The sequence below is a fragment of the Pempheris klunzingeri genome, chromosome 17 (assembly GCF_042242105.1).
Source record: "Pempheris klunzingeri isolate RE-2024b chromosome 17, fPemKlu1.hap1, whole genome shotgun sequence".
Lineage (NCBI taxonomy): Eukaryota > Metazoa > Chordata > Actinopteri > Acropomatiformes > Pempheridae > Pempheris > Pempheris klunzingeri.
This window is the reverse complement of record NC_092028.1, coordinates 7,587,404-7,612,710: the sequence shown is the minus strand read 5'-3', so window position 1 is coordinate 7,612,710 and position 25,307 is coordinate 7,587,404. Positions and strand designations below refer to the sequence as shown.

Here is a 25,307-nt window from a genome sequence, read left to right as displayed (position 1 = left end):
AAACCTTTTATTTGCCAAATTCTATATTGAGTTATTAATTATTTACTTAATATTGAACACTGGGTCCTCATACCGGTCATGTTAGCTGTAGCTTTGGCCTGCTGTCTATGGAGTCCCAACGCTGGTAAAATGTCATAAAAGGTTCCTAGACAAGTCAAAAATATTATGGAATATATTTAAGGGTTAATGTTGGACATTATCAGCCTCTGGCTGCCTCCATGCCGGACAACTGGACACCTTGAAGGGCATTATCCCCCTTAAAGCCACATAAGCCATAGCCATAACTCTGTTTCCCTGGTAACACCTGGGGGTTTGACTAACACTTGGAACTGTCATTACCATCCCAGTTGGTTCTTATGATATGGAATCGTCTTTCACTACTCCAGTAAACAGGACTAACCATAGATGCAATGTGACAACAGGAGATAATTCTAATCCGCTCAGCTCACAGAACCCTTTAGCTCAGATTTCAACCTAAAAGCTAACATTAGAACACCAAAATTCAAAGTCAGTAGCACTGTGGTTGACAAACAGTATTAATTTCACAGCATGTTCAACAAGACTAGTTAGCGAACCAGTATCAGATCAGTATCAAGATTTTCACAAACACGACCATGGCCATGGGGTAGTACAGCTGGCCAGATAAATGTTTGAATCTGGGGTCTTTCTGTGTGATGTGTGAGCTGCATAGAATGTGAGATGTGAGGTGTGCCAACTTCACCCTACAGTGTTTTTGCCCTGAATTATCGCACACAGACAGTTTTTCAAGATTGCACAAAAAAACTCACAGGCTTGCTTTCATTCATGTAATCTGTGCAAAGATGTGATCAAGATGTGACAACGCAGCCTCAGTGAGTTGAGAGTGAAAATAAAATGTAAAAAAAATAATTCATTTTACTCTTTTCACCGTTTATTCTTTCACTAGCTTATTTTACTTTTCACCTCCTTCATTTTTCCTTTTTTTGTGTAGCTGAAAACGCTATGCTGCACACTGCTGCAGCATCACTGTATAAACTCTTGGAAAAGTGTAACACTAACATTAAAAGCTAATGCTACATGGAAGCTCACAGACAGCATGCCTCTACCTCACAAGATTATTCTCATATTCAACGGCATGTCTGCTGTCTTCAGCAAGGACTGCAATGGAAATGAGGATGAGAATCCTTTATTCTACAAATCCCTTTTTTGTCCTGCAAAATATTTGCTTAAAAACTGTGCTAAATGGTGCATTCATTCATCTATTTTCAGCCGTGGATTATACAGATTTGGAGCTCTTGTAAGTACTTTACAGCATTTACAACAGCAGCTATATCAGGCTTTAGCCACACAGACAATACTACAATACTTAGGATCATTTTATTGTTGGGTCTTTTAATGGGATATGTTGACATTAAGAAAAATATTGAATTGCACCAGACTCATCCTGTGAGAAGTTCATGGAAGTCTCAGCCTTCTAACAACATTACACAGGACAAATGAACCCTTAAAACACACTTCTTATAAAAACAATAACGTGGCTATCCATAAACTACAGGATGTTTATGTTTTAGCCCTAATGGGAAAAAAATCTTCTTAAACTCTACAACCCAACACCTTCATGTTTTTTTTTTGTTTCGCTTTTTAAATTGCTTCTTTGATGCTTGATCCTCACCACCGCCAATCTTCTCTGTCTCCATCTCATCTCAAAGCCTACTTCACATCTGACATGACTTACAGAGATAGACGTTTAAAAATAACATTGTCTTGGGAGAATCATGCTGTTAAGGGTGGTGCGTGTCATGCAGTAATCTCATATTCTTAAGAAGATATAAAGGGGCTGGGAGAATAGTGTGGGTGGTGTGGGTGCTTGTAAGGCTTGTTGAGGAATAGCCAAACTGTACAACTAAAACAAGGTCTTTACATGAGACTGCTGTCAGCTGTGGATGGCACTATAAAGGGAGATGCAGGTCACAAGCTAATCCTACAATCTTGGGCAACATAAAATGTAAATAGAGAAGGAAAACATGGAGGAGGGTTATACATGATATAAAAAGGATGAGAAAGGGGTTAGGGCTATGCCACAGATCCTATGCCCTGTATCTGCTTTACTGAATCATACTATGACTAGGAAACATAAGCAGGAGAAGTTTGGTAACACCGGAAAGAGTAGGCAGGAGAGTAGGCAGTTTTTGTCATGTCAATTTTTAAAATGCAAGCATATGGCTATTTCCTGGAGTCAGTACGTACCAGTGCAAAGCCGGCGTGAATCAAACTTGCAAACAGTACAAAATAATCATTTCTTCATTTCTGGCTGGCACCACTTAGCACATATTGGCTAATGTAAAGCGAGAGGAGATGCCAAAGTTTTCAGTTTAACGTCTTTTTGATCCAGTCCTTGGTTGAGCAGTCTGGGTGAAAGTGAACCGATTCAAGTTGAGCTGTGAGGGGCTCCCTGTAGATCTGCCTAGTGGTACTGCACACATCTATAGCTAATTTGTAGTAAGCTTTCAATTTTACAAAGACTATTATAAGAAAGAGGTTCTATGTGTTCAGCTGTCAGTACTTTTGTAGATTTTCATGCAAACTGAGCCTTTCCTGCTTCACATTAAAAGCTTTCCATTGGCAAACTGGCAGGATGTAACGTAAGTATGAAGAAGATTAAGAGCCAACAGCTCTGTCTGACTGTCCAACAACGCTGAACAACCAGGTGCACACAGTGTTAAACTATAAAATGCGTACACCGTCTCTCATGTCCAAATGAACCTCTTATCTCCCCCTCTAATGTGCTGTTTGGTCGCTGTGTCGCAGGTTGAAGTCTATCTAGGATGCATATCTTTTCTTTCATTTTTCTTCCATTCTTAAATCTGTAATATCCAATTAAGCAGAAGCACCCCCTTCCAAACCCTCATACAAAGAGATCAAGGAAGGATTATCCAGCGATAACAGTGACTTGCCAGCTATAGAAGCCAGAAATCAGCTTGGGTGAATAATATTTTCTTGAACTAATTAAGCATCCAAAGTGGCTGTCTCGGGCCAAATCACAGATCACAGTGCTGGGGGAATGTTCAGCCTGATGCAATGACCCTAAAAGACAGAGAACTTTCCTCTCTGTCAATCACCCACGAACATCAGCCTGACTAATAGGAAGAAGTTTCTTCATGATATGCAGAAGTTCTTCAACAAAGACCTTTACTGTAGTCCAAATACTAAAGGCTCACAGACATATGGCAGATCTTGGCTCATTAGCTTATTTTCCCTCAAGATCTTGATACTTTTACCCAGATCTCAGTACAGACCCTGCCACAGCGTGAGCTCAGATGTGCCTCCACTTTTTCTTACTGTATATAGAAACTTAGTGTCTATGAAAACTTAAAATCGAACTTAATTATGCAGAGCTCAGAGTGCCTTGACAAAGTTTATGCAATTTGCTGAGCCAGCAGTCATTTTTTCTTTGATATCCTTTAAATTGCTGTAGCAGGCTTAGTGTGACATTTCTCACCAATTTGATACACGGTATGGATGGAGGAGGCTCGAAAAGTTGAAGAAGAAGGAGAAGGAGAAGAAGAAAGAAAGAAGAGCACGTGGGTAGGCTTACTCCAACTATCAAGAGACTCACAAACATATTCCGTTTTAAGACTTACTGATGGGTTACGCTGGGATAATACTGCTTTGTTAAATTAGTTAAAGAGCCACTAAAGGAAGCACGTTGGAAGATACTCTGCTTCACCTCCTTGCTGAGCATATATTTGCTGTCATGCGAGGAGAAGATCGATGCCTTTACTACGTATGTCTGTATGTTACCAGTTCTGCCTGGTTGGCTTTACCCAAAGGTAATAAAATTCACCTATCAGTACCTCTAAAGCTCACTAATTAGCATCTTATATCCATTTGTGTAGTTTATATAAAAACCCACAAGTAACCAGGAGGTGGCCTTGCGGGTTGCATTACTTCTAACCTCAGGTAAAACATGTCATTTCTGGTTTTTACAATTCTTGTATAGATTAAACAAACAAGATATACTGTGTAACTCACTGAGCTTTAGAGGTGCCGTTTGGTGGATTTTCTTACCTTTTGATGGAGCCAAACAGGGAGACACATTTTTAACATACAAACATGAGAGGCATAGATCTTCTCTTAACAAGAAAGCAGACGTGTATTTCCCAATGTGATGTGATGTTAACTGTTAGCGTGGCTACAACCTGTATGATTGTCTGACTGTCTGTCATGTTTGTTCTCTTTATAACTGGTTTGCTAATGTCTCTGCCTAATATTACCAATTACGTTAATTATGTACAACAATGTCACACACTAATTTGAAAATAAAAGGTTAAAATAAACAATATTTTTACATTAAAAATACAGACAGAGGTCTGTTGTAAAGGAGGAAGCTGCAGCAGTGTATGTCTGTTGTGCTGGTGGCCTCAGGGAGGTTGGCTATTCCTCTAAGAAAAGAGTGGATCAAGAGCCTTTCAAACTCAGCACGACTAATGAAATGGCAGCGAGCTCTCCGTTGGAGTAAAGTAGGTTGAGGTGGTTGAGGGAAATGACTTGGCATACCAGCTGTTCCATCTATCTAGCAATCAGCCGTACTCTGTGACAGTCTGTTCCAAGCTGCTTCAGCTTGCAGCAGTGCCACAGTGTGAGGGAGCCTTTGAGTATTCCATGGATCTCAGAAGTTAGAGGTTTGTGACTGGATGGCTGGATGTTACAACTACTTGGACACTGTGTGTGGAAGGAGTGAAGGTGTTATGACCTCCTTCCCTATATAATATGAAAAGCACTCTGAGTGCTCTGCCGGCAAACAGCCTTACTGGAACATGGGAAATGAATGAATGTGACACAGAGCGTTGCTGGAAACACACAGGGCACAGGCTGCTTTCTGATGACCAGTAAAGGTTATTACACTGACTGAGGAACAGACAAGATGAGACATCTGACCAGGAGCCTGGATGGATGATAGGTCTGTAGACGTGGCTTTACAACAGAGGGAGCGTTTTCCCGCTGGCTTTTATCCACTTTTCCTCACATACATGTTTTCTAAGCAGACTATCCTTGAAAACAGTGAACTGTTTCGTGCTTTAGAGTTGAAGAGCTGCGGTACAATAGTACACCATGAGTACAGAAGTCTCGTTGCAGTGTTATTCTGAAATGCATATTACTTTTGGCCAAATTTGAATCTGGTTTCTACAAAACAAATGAGGATATTATGAGCTTTTTTACTAAAAGAACAATAGTTAAAATGTAAGAAAATTGCATGTGTTGGGTATTTCAGAACAACTCATTTTCTGTGAAATGACTAAATGAATTGACTAATTGTTTCAGCTCGACGAATTTATAGCGTTGCACCTAAAGTAGCACCACAGACTGACCATCACAGCAGAGAAACCAGAGTCTGAAATAGGGAGGAGGTGTAATACCTGTAACAAGTACAGAGGGAGAGAAACGGACAGAAAGAGAGCAAGACAGTAAAAGCGCTCCAGTGGCAGGAGTAAAGAATATTGCAGCAGACTAAAAATGTGCATCTCACGGTTAATTTCCAGAAGCCCTGACGCAACACAAAATAAAGAACTTCTCTGTTTCCCCTTGCAACTTTCAGCTTGAATAAGTACTTCTGGCTCTTGATGGGTCGAGTCCAGCATGATGTTATTGAAACAACTGGTTAAATGCTCATAAGTAGGCAAAGGCATAAGTAGGCATAAGTAGTTTGAATCTTTTTGCAGCAATAATCTACTTGAAGAGGCTCAGAGGTTTTACCATAAATCTCCCATTCAGAGTTTGATAACTCATTCAGTCACTGATCTTCTTGTTGAGCTGATCACATTTGGCTACATTGTGCTATTTCCTCACATACTTTACAGCCTTCCTTTTGGAGGATGAATACACGCTGGCAATATCTTCTCTTCAACCAGTATTTCAAGTTTAGCAGCAGCATGTATCAAAACATCCATTAGCTCTTAATTAGCGACACTTCATGCTGGGCTGTTTTAATGTGCGAGCATGGTAAATACCACACTAACTTGAAAAACTACAGCGAAGCAATTTTTTTTGGATCCAAGAGGGTAATTTGCAGCCACGCTTAGCAGCTCTGTGAGGCTGTGGTTAGGCACAGTGTGGCTTTGAGCTAAAGGCTAATATCAGCATAGTCGGTGTATTATAATAACTGGATATCGAACAGAACATAAAGCCTATATGTGCAATAGCGTTCATCCCATCTTGCCTCCCGCCATGCTGGTGAATGGCTCATAACACAGAGGTGCCGTCATTGAGGAAAAAAGGACTTTCCAGGGCTTTTACAAAGATAAAACCAACATGGCTTAAAAATATATAATATAAAACAGAATAATTGACCATGTTTGCAGCCGGAGGCGCCCTATCAACAACTCTTTCACAAAGGTGGTCTTTGGGGAAAATCCTTATGACGGAGCAGGAAATTTTTGTTTGTAATACACTGAGCGGCCACTGGGAAACATTAGAAGCAAGGCTCAGCGATAGCATAGCATCCAGGTCTTCTAATACATCCACGATCAGCATGCTAACACTTGCTAATTAGCACTAAACACAAAGTGCAGCGGAGGTGGATGTGAATGTCATTTACTTACTTACTGCAGGTATTTGGTCATAAAACAGAAGTATTGGACGGATCAGACAAAGGTGAATGAAGGTGAAAAGGCTGAAAGTCAAGGTTCACCAAAGTTTATCTGATTGCCTTTACTAGGAAAATCTGTTGTCTTGTTTTTGGTTTGGTTTGTTGGGTTTTTTTTCTGTCTCATCTTTGCTTTGAGCCTCAGAGGCTTACAAAGCAAACATTACTGTCTGCCGTGTGTACAAAGCATTTGAGGTGTGGAGGGGTGGATCATATATATACATACAGAGTTTTTCTGCGTGTTAGCTAATTTTATTCTATGTAACCCAGACTTTAGACACTGTATACCCACCACATATGTAAGAACTGTTGTGCAGCTTCCGAGGCTAAAAACAAACTGATCTGACACTAGTGGCTACGTTTCTAACCTAAAAAACATAATATCACGTTAGCCACGTTGTCATATTGATTATTACTAATGCAACACAAGGTGGATTTAGTGCCGTCTGCACAGGTTGCTGATATAAGCTATTTTTTAATTTGCCAGCACCACTGGATCCAGCATTTCTCTGCTTACAATAAAACGTGTTAAATACAGTAGAGGGCTTATGATCATATAGCCTGCCTGAGATAAGCTGAGCTCAGCACCACTGCCGGGACAAGTGATGATATTCCAGGGTCTTGACCTCCCTTTGGTTATCATCAGGGATTTACAGCCATCTGTTGCCATGCTTCTGTCTTTCCCACATCTTTATGTGTGTGTATGAGTGTGTGTGTGTGTGTAGACGGGGTCATTTCTCTCTAACCCCTTGTTGTCCTTTCTCTTTGGATTCTTGTCACTCTTCTGTCTCTCCTACATCATATTTTTCCTCTCTTTATGTCCATCTGAATCTGAGCAAACACTGAAATACTCAGCAAAAGGTCATATTTAAAGAGACAGAAAGGCAGAGGAACTATAAAACCATCCAACCTAATCTCTCTGTGTTTGAAATATCTCCATTTTATAGTACCTTATAGTTCACCAGGATTTAGGATCCATCGAAGATTATGACAAAAGACAAATGGAAGGCAATATAAACAATACAAGAAATTATCTCGTGATGTAATGTAACATAACACAAAATAATTCAATATAATGGAGGCAGGCTCAAATCCAGCAAAACTGACAACTATAGAAATTAATGTTTTTGAACATAAAAAGGGACGGGTGATGAAATGAAGACGAATGAAGTAGATAAGGAACAGAGATTTTCATGAAATGTTCTGAAAGTCTGGAAGTTCCTGTATGGCATTCCCTACATATCAGTGCAGTAATATAGCATTTATAGCATATATATATGTGTGTGTGTGTATATATATATATATATATATATATATATATATATCAGTGGTGGGCCGTCAGGGCCAGCAAGGTCTTCTCTGCTGGCCTAAACTCAGAATCACTGATTTACGTTTTAATATTTTCCCATTAATCATTTTAGATTATTCCTAATAGTCTATGCTCTTCATTTCATAGCGCGTCTCTGGGCTGGGGTGCTTCCAGCAGTGTATGTCTATATTAGAGCTTTTATCCAATCATATTTCAGCCATCATGTGTTGCCAGGGTCAAAGAAATCTGCCCTGAGGCCTTCAGAATCAAAAGTGCAGGCGCCCGTAGCTTAAAATACATCGCAATGAAACTGTTGCTTTAACCAATCAGATTTCGAGTTGGTGACCCCAGGGCCTTCTAGCAGGTGCACGATGACGTTAGTATTTTCACATCCTCTGATTGGCTGGTCAGAGAGCGTAGCCAAAGCTAGTGATTCTTATCTGTAGCGACCTGCACAAGCTAAAACTTTATCATAATCATAAGTATTAATAGCAGTTTTTTTAACCCACAATGGCTGATGGAGGAGAAGATGTTCATTTGGTCGCAGATCTACTTAGAAATCCATTTTCATGGCGGACTGTCCAAGAAAAGCTGGCCATTTTGAGGAAATGCTGGCCCATCCCGAAGCTAGCAAGCCTGTCCCAGCTGGCAAAAGGGTTCGTCTGCCACTTTCAGGTCAGCAACTACGAGCGGTACCCTCGGCTTGCAGCCTCCGAGGAGCAAATTGTGTTGCTGAGAATGCCTGGTATTGGCAACTGAACGACTCTGTGTTTGGAGCCGAGTCGGTGGTTAGAGTGTTTGATGACTTGTTGAATTCTTTTAATTGGGTTTCTTGCTTTAGTGATGTCATTCATTCTCGTAACATGAGATACCTGTCTGCAATGCAACGTCCTGTTATACTGCCTTTCTGTATAATATTGATGGTTTCTATAGCCATGACGTCATAATGATGGTATTAAGAGGTGGATTGATTCAGGTAGGACGCCACTGAAGGCCCAGGTGTAAAATGAACGGCCCGCCACTGATATATATATATATATATATATATATATATATATATATATATATATATATATATATATATATATGCACTAAGTGTACTGTACATTTCTTTATGAGTAGGTGTTAATGAGCATCTACCTTGTAATTTAATTGCATAACGCCATTAGATGTAACTAGTTACTCCCTGCAAACTCAGACATTTCAATCATTAGCAATGTAACAATTGGCTGGGTAGGTATAAAAGGTTTTTAAAAAAAATCTTATTTGGATGTTTATTTGGATGAGGACTTCTAGAGAAATCTGCAAGTAGCAACACAGTAGAGTAGGCAAAAGCAATCAGCTCATCCTAAACAGACACATTTTGAACTGGCACTGCACTAGTCTCTTTAAACTGAACAGGATGTCTCTCGCTGTTAAACTACAGCGTGAAGCAGCATCATCAAGCACATGTGTGATGTAATAGAGGTCGGAGGGATGCAGAGCTAGAGGAGACAGAGCTACACCACAATACATCAAAACAAAGCATCAACTGCACCTCACTTCAGATTCACTACAGGCAGTTCTCTCCACTGGGGGTCCTAACAGAAATAGAGCCATTTTATCAGCACCTTCCATATATCACTCAGCTCAAAGTCAGTGTAAGATAAAAAAAAGTGACAACGGCTTAAGAGTGCAGCAGAAATCAAATAAAACCACAATTTTATGCAATGCCATGTGCCATTTCAGTGTTCATGTCTCGAGTGTGGGGGATTAACGTAGACACTCTAAGACAAATGTTATTTCTCTTTTATACATTTATTAAGTGTATATACAAAATAATAAGTAAGTAAATTATCGTAGTATTAATGCACTAATTTTTCTTTCTACTGTGTTATCTTTGATGGTTGTTCAGATGTTGTGTCCTTTTATGAGAGTATTATTATTTCATACCTGTCACCTATTAACCAAAAGAGAGATAAACCCATAAAGCATGCAGAATCGCCTTTTGTCAGCCCTGAGTAGTATCTGCAGTAGTATCCGGTTCGCCCCAGCAAGCTCCACTATTCACTGGTTAGAACAGCCACCGTGAGTGTTTTGCCTGGCTGATTAGTTGACTTGCCCAGATTTAGTTGATTTCATCAATTTTCCTTGATTTTCGTGCTTCTAACATGAGCAAACAGGCTCATGTTTTGTCTCTATTAAATGTATTTGTTGTAGTTATTTACCACTTTCTTGTGCTGTAGCCTACGCACAGCAGGCTAAAGTGAAAGTGAAAGTGTTTTTCCTCTCGTCGTCCATGGTGTTAAAAAAAAACCTCTGATCAGTTGACATTTGGCCTGGTGCCACTGGTTATAAAACAGTATTGATGTGGCGGTGGAATATACGATCAAAAGTGTACACGGGGTCTGTCTTTTTGAAAACTGGCCTGATTCTCTGTGCCATTTGTTTGCCTGATTTCCTGCCTGCCTCATCTGCTCTGTGCTGCATGACACAGCCAGTCCAAGGCTTCCATCAAAAATAGACCAGGTGCGTATCTTTAGTGGAGCACGGCTCAGAGTGCCCTCTCCCACGCTTCTGAAACGTACCTTGGCACTTCTGGTGGGATTCGCGACATAAACTAGAGTGGGCCTGATGAGCTACGACGGCCATGCCGCTGCCGGGGCACGATGCAGACGCTCCCCATGGAGTTTAGCCTTAAGAGGTGTAACCAAAGGACAAAAAGTGCTCCCAGCCCCTAATGTCCACCTGACGTGGCTGCCAGAGACAATCTACGGCCATTTCAGCCAATGTGCCAGCCAAATACTTTAGTGGAGTGTCTGACTTCAACAGGTGTTTTCTCAACTCCACTATCTTTAAATGCTTTCTTTATTTTTCCCAGAGCAGCTTATGTCTTTGAAGCTTGAAGCAGCAGAAGCAGTAACAGCGGTCAGACATCTGCAGCCTCTACATTCGGACTTTGAGGCTTTTGGAGTTGCACTCGAGTGTAAAAGCGCTATTCAAATTCTGCTCTCCTACGGGTGCCCCCCGGTGGCCGGCTGGCCTTGACGTTCCCTCAGCATCTGAAATTAGCAGTGGAACAATTTTCTTTGAGACTGCCCCTGAAGGGACATCTCAAAGAGGAGTGATGACACACTGGGCCATCACTCCCTCTTCAGCTTCCTGAACTCTGTGACTGAAATGAGTCCCACATGAGTCTGATATTGGACAATTTCAGCTCTTTTTCTGCCTGCAAGAACTCAGTCAGGAACTCATCCTTAGGCACACATGTAGCTGACACAATAGAAACCATGGCCGGTGTTTTTGTTCTTTCAGGAGAGCAAATGAAGAGCGAACACCTGTAAGCAAGAGAACAAATGCTTGACACACATACTGTACCTTTGTGTGTTTGTTCAGCCGACAAAAAGAGAGAGATAACAACAGACGGTATACTTCTACAATATCATTATCAGTAGTGAAAAAAGTAAAACAATGTAAAAAATACTCTATTATATAAATTCTGCATACAAAATCCCAGTAAAAACACACGAAAAGTAGAAAATGTCCCCTTTGTTGTATTATTACATGATCAAATGTTAATAGTTATTAAATGTGTCAATTAGCAGCATTTGACTGTTTAAGCTGGTTAAGGTGGAGCTAGTTTTAACTGCTCTAGATACAGTCCAGTGTTTTCTAACCTAGGGTTCGGGCCCCTCCAAAGGCTCCCAAAATGAAACTGAGGGGCCATGATATGATTAATAAAAATAAAAACATGAATAATGATAAAGAAAAAAAAGTTCTGCTACAAAAATCTGTTTTTCATTTTCTGGACTTGTCCTTATTCTCTCTTGTGAACATGTTGCATCATTTTAGAATTTTGTACTTCCTCTTTCCTCTGATCAGTCAGAAAGTGCAAAAGAGAGGAAACTGCATGGTGTTGTGATTGATCGTGTCCTCCATGTGTACGAGGCGCCTTATTCATCCCGTCTCTTTATTATTCATAACATGACACCAAAGAATGCAAACAAACATCAGGATCAGTGCGTTGCAGCATGGCCTGTTGTCAGTCACCACAGTTTGATTCCACCATGTGTGTTCATCAGGCACTTATGATGCAGGATGGCATCATCAAAATTGTCCCATCTGCCAGCTGTCTCTATGACATGCTTACACCTTTTGCCTTTTTTGCAGTTTTGGACTTCAGTAAATACTTAAATATGAGTATTTTCACAGAGCGGTATTGCTCCTTTTACACTAAAAAAGTATGAGTGTTTTGTTATAAGTAGGTGGGAACAGGAACTGGAGCAGAACTAAGAGGCAACAGTGTATCTTTTTTCATTTGTTCCAGACTGAGATTTACTGGCCAGGTTTCTGTCCAAATGTAGAGCACAATTCAGTTGGACTGTCAGGAAACTGGCAAAAGAATGAAAGTGTGTTTCCATTTGTAAACTTTAGAAGACACATGGAGATAAACAGCTGGTGGTGCTAATTCTCCATTCGGGTGGAATTAAACCATTGCAGAAGAAGAGGGGGCAACAAGCACCTGTCAAAGAGTGGAAAACATTTCTGATTGTTTCATATGTTATTTGATGAAGGCTACGATCTCCTCATCGTTCTCCAGATGAGCAGACACTTCAGTGACATTTAAATCACATGCTTCATCATGACTTATTCAATATGTTTCCATTGCACTTTGTCACATTTAACTTTTCCACACACTTTTCTGCAATACTTCTATTTGTTTCTACTCAGGTTTTTTTTCCTCCAGGTTTTATATAGAAATCAGGTGGATGACAATGTGAAATATAACCAGGCAATAACCTTGAACCTGTGACATTTAAAGTCTCAAGTTCAATCCTCAGTCAATCTGCTCATTTACAGTAAATAGCTGTGGATTACAGCTGCAGCTAAATGCCTGAAATGTTTCTCAGATGTTTCTCATAACCTTGCTGTCCTCTCTTAATACACGTAGTTGTCAGCACTTTGTACCTTGCGAGCCTCTCATCCCATCTCAACTCTCACACATTAGAGGCTAATGAATTCATTGGAATTTTTAACCACGGCAAACACGTCGCCTCGGCAAGCACGTGCCCATCCATTACAGCAGCCTGAGGCAGCCCAGCTAAATAAGAACAAATAGCAGCGATGCCATAATCACCGCCAGCATTAGCTTTAATGTTGTTACCGCGGTGAGTAATTGCAAGAAAAGTAGCGGGCAGCCATCAGGCGTGGAGAATGTGGATGTGTAATGATATCAGGAGATTATTGAGATTGAGTATCATAACTTCATTCACCTCTCTCTTTCTCTCTGCTGCCAGTGCTCCTGCTCTTGTATCTCAAGCTCTTTCTCTAGCCTGTCCCTCTATCCTTTCTTTAGTGAGGAATATCGTTTCCTCCTCCTCCTCCCCCTGTTGTGGTAGCTACTTCTCTCCATTTCCTCTCTTTTTTCCTCTTTACCCTCTCTCCTGTGGCCATGAGTCTCCGCAAGGGTGTGTGTTTGTAAGTGTGTGTGCAAGGGAGGGGGTTTTCGGGGCAGCGACATTAAGAAGAAAGTATGAGAAAGAAATAGACAAGTATAGAGAAACTGCTAGACAAAGATAAAAATATGTGGATAAGAGCCGTGTGTGTGCATGTGTGAATGTGTGTGTGAGGGAGGGAGCGAGAGAGCAAGGCAGAGGCTCTGATCACTAACTTGGTGTCCTACTTATTCACTCTGCAGCACTCCCAAATAACAACCCTGAGCTCTGATATTATATACCCAAAACACAGAGACACAGAAATAACTGCTTACATACTCTCTCCTTCACACACACACACACACACAGAAATAAAGAGAGAGCAAGGATTACAAACCAAGCCGTAACTGCAATAATATTACATACTGTACAGACATACACCCCCATCTTCACAATACACAAAACAACATACACAACAATAACACCAAGAGGTGTGACATTATTACAAGTTGCTTTCCTTCCCACCAACACACCAGAGGTGATGCAGTCTGTTTTGTGTCTTTTCTCTGCCTTTTCTTTCTCTCAAGTGGGCCATCTGCCATCTTCCGGCATCTTCTCCACCAGGGACAAAGGGGAGGAAGAGCAGACGCATTCAAATTCAGCCGTTATTTCTTCCAGGTTAGAACACGTAGCAAAGCACCCTGAAACAACCGCTACACAAAATGACAGCCTCAACCCAAATTAAGTTCAACTTTTCGCTATATGAAAGAATTTTAGGTTATGGTAGGAATTTGTGTCAAAACAGCTTCTGGAAGCTGTTTTGACACAAATTCTTCTGGAAGCTGTTTTAGGCTGATGTCTGTTGGTGTCCTTTGGAGATATTCAGATCTCTGCCAGAAAACAGTGGATTGCTCCCTCTAGGTAGGGAATGAGTTGCTGCTCCAAGTGAAGGAGTTAAAGTATCTCAGGATCTTGTTTTACGAGTAAGAGAGAAATGGAGCAAGAGATGGATTGGTGTGGCGTCTGCAGTAATGTGGATGTTGTACAGGGCTGTTGTGATGAAGAGGGGGCTGCCTTTCCTTGTAGGTTTTGGGAGGAGACCCAGGAGTAGACCCCAGAACTCGTTGTAGGGATTATGTCTCTCATCTGGCCTGATAACACCTCTGGAAGAGGAGGTGGAGGACATTGCTGGGGAGAGGGACCTCTGGAATACCTTGCTTTGCCTGCTGCCACTGCGACCCCGCCTCTGATAAGCACGTGAAAATGGAGAGGTGGATGTATGGACAACAAGTGAGTAGGACATTTTGGCTCAGTAGATGTCTTATTTACATCCAACCAATAGGCATGACAATTTTCAGTGCCTCTTGAGTATTTTAGGTCTTGGAATGTTTAGATCATATTTGGGGTCCCACAGGGTCAGTGTTGGTCCAGTGTACATTGTAAATATAGGCAATATTATCTGGACACACTACCTGGACACACAATGTATGTTATCATAACCGATCGTGACAAACTGGATTTCTGCACATGCTCAAGCGATGTGCATGGTGCCCTAGTGGAGCAAATGAAATTGGAGGTCTTTGTCTTTTTTTTTACCACCGTCACAAAATCAAAAACACAAGAACAAACGTGTTAGGAAATTATATGGTAACCTGATTTGACATAAGCTGCAAATATTAGCATATCTGACAAACTAGCTATACACTCCCCAGGAGTTATAGCACTATCACCAAAGGCAAGGGGCCGTGCACCCGTTAGCTTTAGCCACACGCTAGCATGACATCATGTATGTAGCCATAAATGCATGTCAGCCAGAGTAGTGCTTTCTAACAACTCATGAAGCTAATGGTAGGGTTTGCTTCATTGCCAGCTACAGCGAGCCAATGTCATTTCACCTGGAAAATCCACGGCCGTTGGCTGACAAAAGGAAGCTTCTGTCTACTCCTGTCTGCAATCAGGGAACCATTGTTTTGAAAATTACAAATAATTTCAATGGTAAATTGCCACCATTATCCCTGTAGACTGTATATATGCCATGTGCATATAAAGCTTGACAACAACAACAACAACAGTGAATTAGTGAACAGTCAGTTGGAGCAAGTGTGGGCAACATTTTGATTATATGATATTTAAAATTATCCTTCAGAGATTTTTGTAAAATGAAAAACAAATGCTTGTTTTTGAAAGTACCGGGGGGGCACCGAAGTCAGGGATTTTCTCAACCTACACAGTGGCTTTAATAATTACAAAATACAGTTTGACAGTTCTCCATGGAATATCATAGTTAAGTCTATATTACTGTGGTAATTATAACTGGGTTAGATGCCTTGCTCACGGGTGCTGAAGAGTAATATCTTTAAACATAAACATCAATTATAAAAAGCCTCTTGATAAGGTTAGGTGATCTGCAAACACTTCATTTCTATTCTTCCACTCTTTCTCTCCCTTAAGCTTTTCTCTAACAGTCTTCTATGACTGCTGGAGGGAGCTGAAAGGTAGACTGGCTCAATCCCCTGAGCTCTCCTTCTCCTCATCCCTTCTTTTATCCAACCCTCTTTTTCACTTTAAGGCCAGCAGCTCACACACACACATACACACACACACACACACAGCCAGTGTAGAGATCTATCAGGAGGAAAGGGCAGCTCCCAGGAGCTCTCACTTTTCTTCTCTCCTCTCCTCTTCATCACCAAACCCACTCCTCTCATTTTTTCCTGCTTTCTCCTCCTCCCTTTCACTTTTCAAACCCTCGCTCTCATGGCCAGGCAGGCAAGAAACACACACGACGGCAATGTGACAGAAGCCACACGAACACTCTGTCTTGCTTGTTCCCTGTCATGCTGATGTAACATTATCCAAATGTCCTCAAGATCTCACAACACACTTCATTTGCATTAGCTCGCGTCTTGATGCTGACCAAATCAGAAAATAAGGAAAACTATGATGAAGAAGACAATAAAAATGGTTCTGGAAAAGGCTCTTGTTGGAAACTGACTCTCGCAAGTGAGATTTCCAAAGAGAGGAACTGCAGAGTTGGAGTGAGAGAATTGGCTGTCCTCAATTAATTTATCTGACATTTGAGTAAAAAGATGAAAAAGATCAATTATTATTCAAAGGTCCTCCATTTGCTCTCCTACACGGCATGTCTAAGAAATTAGAAATGTATTTCTGTTCTACCTCGACATCCCTCTAAGAGGTTGGTGGCTTTGTTATCTCTAACCATGCTGGGCACACAACTTGTATGTTGGAGAAAACTCTGGATAGAGAGAATGGCAGCTTGACAGTTTATTCAGTCTGCTGCACTGAGAAAGCCAAGAAATTCAAACTTTGAAGAGAATACAGAATCTAGTCTTGCCAGTTTGCAGCCAAAAAACGTCTAAATTTGTAGCATCTTTAAAATGCAGTTTGTATTGTTCACTTCAAACTTCAAACTTCAAGGCTGCCGAACAAAATTGGGAATGTTTTAAGAACCTACAGAAAACCTTCATAATGTGAGTTCCAGTAAGAGGCAAAATAAATGATGGAATGAAGCAGTTTATTCATATTTGATTTTATTTCACCTGGGATCAGAACAGGGGTTTTGAATTGAATTATTTTTTCTTGAAACAGACATCAGATCAATGTAGAACTCATTTACTCCTCCACTGTGAAATGTTTTTAAAAAAAATGTAGTATTGCTCTCCATGATTCTCTTGCAACAGACAGCTTAACAAGAGTCTACAGCTATGCTAGCAGATGTGTGAGCAACAGCAGTGCTAACATGCTGCTGTTTTGACGGCTTAACATGTTCACCATCATAGGCATGGCATGCTAACATGTACAGCTGAGGCTGATGGGAGTGTGAGTTTTGCAGATGATGCATTGGAAAAATTCAAATTTGAAATTGATGCAGGTGCCAAAGGAAACATTAAATTGTAATCACTTTAGATTACCAAGTGATTACACATGAAAAAAGCTCATCAAGAGCTACAGAGGACATTACTTGACTAATCATGACTACTTATCTGGTAGTCACATATAACAAGGTGTTCCTTAGCCAGATTGCATGCATTCATTTTTCAGATGGTGCTCTCCACTTTCAGCTCAGCCTGCAGCATGATAACAAAATGTCGTTGTTATTGCTGTCCTTGTGCAACCCTTTTCCAATACTTGATGCTCAAGCACCAAGCTACTGTCTATTGAGTCTATTGTGTTTGTTTGATCTTTGTGTAACTCTGACTGACTTTGAAATTTGCTTGTGGAACACAAGCAGTGAGGACCTCAGGAATTCTGTTACTGAGACATTTTAGGTTAGCGTGACCAACAAAATCTAACCTTCACTGACTGTTTTCGCATGTCCAGGTAAATGCTCAGAGAGGAAGCTGTCTTGTCAGAGCCATATGTGAGCAAAGTACGCAGTAAAGATTTCTCCAAGGTTTTGAATGGGCCTCAAGTCACGAGCAAATTCAAATGAATGATAGAAACATCTCCAGACTGGAAGGAAGAGTGAACTGGTGGGAATACAGCCAGAGAAGAGAAATGGGAGGGATAACAAAGAGAGAGAGAAGGATGAGCAACTGGGGACGAGATGATGAGGAGATGCTGGAGGAAAAGAGAGAAAGAAGCAAAGGAAAAAATGGACAAGCCACGGACAGCAGGGGAAATGGAGGAAGGGAGGAGGAGAAGAGCTGAAAGGGCAGAGGAGATGAGAGAGAATAGAGACTAGGGGAAGGAGAAGATAAAAGAGACAGGGAGACAACCAGACACACATGTGATCAAATATACATAAGAACTGTACAACTGCAGAATGAACCTGATGTCCCGTACAGCCTGACGCACAGAAAGACAGAGAAATGACAGAGAGAGGGAGGAAAAACAGTGGGTAGAAATGCAAGATCAGTAAACTACGACTGTTGACCAGTAGGCACTGACATGTAATGACTTCAGGCCTCCATCACAGCTCCGTTTTGTGTGTCATCACTGCTGTGACAACAACTTAACCCCTTAGTAAGTTGTATAAACGCAGGACCCCAAGCAGATTTGACAGGCTAACACATCTGGTACGTACACCTGCAAAAGCCAGTGGCAGTAGCTAGCAAGTCTTTCCCTGCAAAGATTTTAAAATGAACATGTAACTCTTCCTCTGCAAAGGAGGTAGAGTCGATTCAGGACTAATGTTTTCTTAGACCTGAGAGGCACCGTGTTGGTTGGCATTTCTGCCATTTGCACACGTGAGATCCATTCATAATGTGGATAGGGTTGAGAAAATAAGAACACTTCAATCAATGCCAGGTGCAAATGCAAAAGTACTGCCTCCATTGTTCAGAATGCTTAATTTCATCTTGTCCAGTTAACTTCTGAGGACACGAACAACACCCATGTAAACGCAAATATATCCCTAGCTTCATTGAAGACTGTCTCATCTACTGCATGGGGATCAGCCCCAGAAGGTCCCTCAGAAAAGCTCAGTTCCAATAAAGAAAAGTCACCCGTGTTTTTGAGTGAGGAAGAGGCTCATATTTGCCTCTTGTGGCTGTTGGGGGAGAAAAAAAGCCTTTACAAATGTCGTACTCACCAGTTGTCAAGCACCAGTGGATATTTATGAGCCCTTTACGAGGAAACATGTTGCACAGCAAAACTTACATGGGCGACTAACACAGATGTGAGATTCCTGCTTTACCTGAAGTATTGTTGAAGTATTTTTCAGTTTTGCAAAAGAAAAAAACTTTGAGAATGAGGACTAAACAGCTGACTTGGCAGCTGTATGTCTGGTTCACTTCCCCACCTATGTTAAAGAATAGCACACTTCCCTGAACTTCTGTGTGGAACCTTCATCCAGCTTTTCTATGGAACTTTCATCCACAGTGAGACAGAATACAGAATACCTGAATACAGTAGTCCTGCCAGACTCCTTCCTTTGTGCATCCTTTTATCTATCACTCTGAGCACTGTAGTGTTTATGGCAGAGTAGCGTTGAAGTTGCATCATTCGTGCTCTGTCTCCTTACCCCCAAACTCTGTTGGGTCATCGTGCAGTACTAAATGTCTGTTTCTGCTCTGAGGCTGACTGACACCCTGCCAGAGGTGTGTCTGTAGCTGCAAAGGTGATCATAGGAAATGTTAAGTGCAAGTTGACACCCATCAGTGACCTGAGCTTTGAATACCATCCTAGTTTTCATTTCTGCTGACTATATTCCCACTTCATTCCCCGAAACAGCTTGAAGCAGACATTTCTCCTGTGCTGGCACAGCACTAACACAACGCAAAGAGAAAGGTGTGTGAGAGCAGATTGAGGGTGAGAAATCTGCAGTCAAAGTCAGGCTACACTCACTGATGAGATCAATTTTCCGTCAGTTAGAGATGCATGGAACTCTCATCTCTACTATTTCCAAACTCATTTACTTATGCACAGTATGATCGGTGCTCCGTGTCCCAACCCATCATCACAAAGACTGGACAACTCTGCAAAACGCTGGATCCTGTTCAGTGGCAAGAATTTGAGAAATAAATTCTTTCTGCAGTGTGTGTGCATGGCATGTATATTATAGTGAGGTAAAGGAAAAAGCTTTCTGCTTTCGCTGTTTTACATTAAAAGTGTAGGAGTGGCTTTTATTGTGAAGCAGCTATAGGAAATTCAATGTATTTGTCACTGAGGTCAGTGGTATTTGTTAGCAATGCTATGAAAGCTTATACAACATACTAATATACACACTACATACTACACACTAATCATCACAGTCTTACTGTTAGTATAAAAGTATTAAAATATACTTATAGATATTTATACAACCACTTCATTCTAACAGAAAATGATATGTGAAGCGTCAGATGTAAATCAAAACTCTTCATTTTGCCACTTTCACAGACACACAGACACAGTCAGTAGTTTTTATGGGTCATTTTTAATAATGTTTACCACATTTGTTATCTTATTAAGCTACCAACATGGCTAAAAGTGGGTCTACACAGCAAGATGCAAAACCATCATGCGATCCAAGCGCAGGTGCTTGTAGTCAGCTGTCTAGTCAGATTAAAGAACACGAGTCTGAGGTTTTACGGGGGCCTCAATGAACGGTTTCTGACCGTGTGAACATGGAACGCTGTGGATATTAGTGAATGGATGTTCGCTGTTCTGTTAGTTCTATCTCACAGGATGAAAAGCTGGCATGTGCTTTTCCACACGCTTTCTCTTTGACTTCCCACAGCATTTAGTTTGGAGCCGAGCTGTGTCAAACTGTTCCAGTGGGCTCACGCCCAGCCCACAGCATCTCACCTAGTGATTTACTAGCAAACCCAATAATCACAAGCTGATGGGCAGCTGTGAGCAGTTTCAAACAGAATAAATATCATCCATACTTACTATCAATATCTTCTCTCTAGTTAAAACAACCCACCTACAGAAATCATTCAAAAATCTATTTTAAGTCTTTATTAGCAATCATTCTGGGTAGCTTAAGCTTCTAATAACCAGTCTCCCAGACCCAGATTTTGAGGATTAATAGGAGTCGCAGTAAGGGTGCACAATTAATCAAATATTAATCTCAATCAGGATTTTGGCCTCCCACAATTAAATGAACATGATGAACTGCAATGTTGACTTTTCAGATGCGCTCATAGCTTCAGGGCCGGTGATGTTAAACAGGTACAAACCATCTGCAGAGAGAGGGATTTGTGTGTGTGCCGCAACGCAATAAACTAACTTGTTCAACCACCTGGAGAAAACACCACAAACTCCATTACGATAAATGCACGATGGCCAAGAAGAACGACGTCACAAGCGTTCCCTCGTGTAATCCCCCTCCTTCCCCAGCATCAACTCATGAATTTTGGTTTAAAAGTTTTGGCACCATTTTATTCATATGATGCCTCTAGGAGATGCGCTGTGAATAAGGACTAGTCTCTCAGGACCAGAAAGTGTTTGTTCATCCTTGAATTAATAAACGATTTTTGATATTCACCATCAGAGTGCCTGGGATTTCTCATTGACTGCCTGCCTCTCTGCAGCATGAACTTCCACCTACACTGAGTTCTTTATATTTACTTTATTAATAAATCAGCAGTGCTTTCACTTCCATGTAGTACTACATGGAAGTGTGTGTTTGAATGTGAAATACAATAAAAATATTATGTCCCTAAAGTCAATGAATAATCACAAAAAATAATATTGATTTCTGTTGTAAAAACTGTTGTAAAAGTTTTGAAATTCCACTTTGACACCAATTTTTCTCTGTGTGTTGGTTGTGACGCCATGGTGTGTGCGACGTGAGCGATGGTCTATTACCTGGAACAAAGCTTCCCTGGACAACGTCCTTATACGCCCACCAACTCTCATCAAGCTTGGATGCAATAGGCTGAGCTGCAGAGAGAAAAAGAGAGAGAGGGGGAGGAAACATTTCTTTAGTAAATTCAATTTGTCGTGCAGAGAACTCTACGTGACACTGAAGCTCCCACTGACCTGCAGCAGCAAAGGACTGGAATAAGAAGAGGACGGTAAAAGAAAAGAAAGAAGGATAGATAGAAACATAGAAACCATGAATCTCACTATGACAGCTCATTAATGGGGAATTTTAATGCAGTAAAATTACAGTTGGATTCTCTCGTGGGGCACTGCAAAGATGGAGAGGATGTGGGCTGTAAAGTCGCAGTGGGATAAAAACTGGAGCCATGATGTGACTTTATGTTTGAATTTATGTTTAAGCCAAATGAGAGAAAACGCTACGTTACTATCCAACGCTAATTAAATGACAGTGACAACTCTTTAAACATACATACGGCTTATGAGTAAGAGTTACGACAGAACTGAAAAAACATCTGAATCCATCAGCTAATATCATTTACAGCATTTCTTTCATTTATTCTTACATCTAAGCTTGTTAAACTGTAATGGTGAAAGTTTTTATTGAATTAAAGGCATATTACTTGAAACTTTTGGTCAATGCAGGCATATAATCAGGCAACTTGAAGGAAGCCCAAAGAGAGGGTCCAACTTCAACCAAAAAAATGCTGTTCACTGTAATTAATGTTGTTAATCTGTTGCTTTTTCTTTTTGTTTTAAATGGACTGCATGTTTTCATTTTCATAAAAATGCACAACACTTTAACAAAGCTTTCAAAGTAGGTCAGAGTGGAGATTTCATGTGGGATGCATGAAGTGATTCCCAGCGGTGGGTCTGAACTCCGCACTTTGTGTCCTGTGTGTTTTTGGCCTCAGGCTGCCACTGACTGCGCTGTAGCTCAGTTGCCATCCAACCCTGCAGGTTGCAACAAGCCTGCCTGGCAGCAGCAGCGCAATTAAAACAGAGCCGCCGGGATCTGACAGGTAGATCTGACAGGTGGAGTTGCACCATTGCAGAACCAGGTTACATGATCCGAACAGAATCAAGTCTGCAGTTGACTAGTACTTAGAAAGAACTGTAAGTGGGGACTATTTTTTATTTTTATTCATTATGAATTCATCTGATAATTATTTTCTCTGTTAACCGACTGATTCTCTGCTGTGTAAAAATGTGAGTGAGAGATTCTGTTACCCAGAGCCAACCAACAGAATTATTATCAAAACTACATCAAAGTCATCCAAAGGGAATTCTTACTTTTGTGAAGCTGGAGCCATGAAATGCTTTTACATGAAAAATGTACATGTACAATTATCACAAATAATTCACTAATTGATTAATTGACTACTCGTGTCAGATGTACATGTCAATACTGTGCTAGTTTCCTTTAGATTCTACAGGAAAAAAACACAATTTCCTTTACAAATTAAGATTTTTGCATACTTTTTCATGTGGCTTTTTTCTTTCTTATTTTCTCAACCCTATCAAAATCTTAATTTGTAAAGGAAATTGTAACTAAAGCTGTCAAATAAATGCAGTGGAGTTAAATGTACATCTGTAATGGTGTAGCTGTAGAAAGTGAAATGAACAGACTCAAGGTACCAGTATTTCTAATTTGTACTCAAGCACACTACTTGTGTAAATGTACTGAGTTACACTCCACCACTGTGGAGAGGCTGGCAGTCTTTCAAAAGCCTAACTCACATCCCCATTTATTGTCAGTTTAAACTCTGACCTGCATGTCTTCACACTTGAGGACACCAGAACACATGGAGGAAACCCACGCATGTACACAGATATATACAGTATAACTCCACGTTATAGAGCCCTCGTATATGACCACAACATGAAAAAGAGAGGTTTGCTGCTATGTTGTGTGGCCCGCTGCACATGCTGCAGTGTTTCTCCCACTGGTCCCGCCCATGTCTTCCTCCTTTGACGGTTTAGCAAATATAAAAACTCCAAGGATTCAAACTTCATTACACTAAGAGTAATAATTGACGTTTTCCACAAGTGGCCTCTGGGAAAAGTTGGCACCGAGGCTGAGAGCACAAACTGTATATGAGACTTTAATACAGTCTATGGCACCATTTCCAGCTTCATTACTCACCCAGTTTTGTCCATTGTGGGAAAACAACCCTGATAATGTTATCAGGCTTCACTGCCTCTGCTGCGTCTTTTTATTTTATGTCTCCTCTCTCATTTTATGGAGGTGGCGAACTAAATGGCTGGAGTGCCCCTTTAACATCTATGAAATGAGCATCAAAATGTCTTTTTCAATATTTTATTTTTGGGTGTAAGTACACATTCCTGAATCTACACTAAAAAAGGCAAAAGTCCTTATATGATAGGCCCTGAGTTTTCTTCCTGATTAAAGCTACTGAAAAAAATGCAATTTCATTTTCCTCTGATTTAAAAAAAAAGCACACACATTATCCTGATGAATTCTTAACAAATGAGTTAATATTCCGAGACAGTTTCCTGTGGCCTGTTGAAGTGTGCTGGGTCACTCATCATGAGACGATATTGCATGTCTCTTGATATCTACATCAGTATGAGAATATCACTATCAGCAGTCCAAACTCGTGTTTCAGCTTCAGCAGCGATGAGTGGGAAGGCTTGACTCATCCCATTGTGGGAATCACTGTGTGTGTGTGTGTGTGTGTGTGTGTGTGTGTGTGTGTGTGTGTGTGTGTGTTTGTGTGTGACTAAATGGATGGTTGCCTCACTGCCATGGCCATACTGTAGGCGCTCTTTGACATATTGGCAGTGATATTCATGAACTATCAATATTCGCAGTGTGTTTTAGTCAGCCTGTGTGTATACTGTGGGCTGCTGCCACTATGATCTGTGTGTGTGTGTGAGGCTCCTGATCAAAGTCCGGGGTTATGATATGTGACTTTTGAGCATGAATTAAATCATCTCAGTGGTTTTCAATCTCACCGGTGTACAGTGACTGATACTGTATGTCTGTCAATGCAAAGAGCCTGTTGAAACATAAACACTGTAAGTCACACTCAGCTGGACAGGAGGTGCCTGTGTGGTGATTCTATTGGAAATTAAAGTCTCCAAATTATCCTAAAAAGCAGAATCGAAAGATCACTTTAATAATCAGAATGTGTAATATTTCTGCAACTTCTATAAATATTTGATGGATTCTTGCTCCAAGTGTGGCATTTATTCATTTTATATCACATCCAACTAGATTTTTTTTTTAACATTCTTCTGTGTTTCTGTGCTCTTCCTCCTTGAGCCTTACCTGATGACGTGCAGATGATATATGTTTGCAGAATCACAGATATATCCCAAACGACATGCATTCTTCGTTCATTTCATGCTCATTTTCTGCAGCTGTTGCGGGACGGCGCTTTGCGGGATCGCACTCGTAGACAACACGGCCCAACTTTGAACATTTTTCTTCTCCCCCTCTTATTTATCTGCCCTGATGCCCGTCTCTCCTCCCGTGGAGCGCTGAAACGAGATGGTTTGAACCCTCACAGGAGATCCGTCCTCACAGCATCGTCCCTCTTTCGCTTCTCGGTTTGCTCTTCTCGGAACATTTTGGTGTTTCCGTCCACGTCTGGCATGTATCTATCTCTGCACCTATCCACCCTGAAGACATTTCAGCTGTGAAATCCGTCCGTGGAGCATA

The 25,307-nt window shown here is 40.9% G+C and overlaps 1 protein-coding gene across 1 annotated transcript in view; it reads right to left on the bottom strand.

Moving 5' to 3' along the window:
• The window catches only part of LOC139217194 (carbonic anhydrase-related protein 10-like), a 76,708-nt gene extending 51,733 nt beyond the window's left edge, over positions 1 to 24,975 (bottom strand). The window contains exons 1-2 of the mRNA XM_070848503.1: positions 24,915 to 24,975; positions 21,605 to 21,679 (exon numbers count right to left, since the gene is read on the bottom strand). Coding sequence (XP_070704604.1) covers positions 21,605 to 21,679; positions 24,915 to 24,975 — 136 coding nt within the window. The remainder of the gene's footprint in view (positions 1 to 21,604; positions 21,680 to 24,914) is intronic.
• Positions 24,976 to 25,307: the final 332 nt, after the last annotated feature.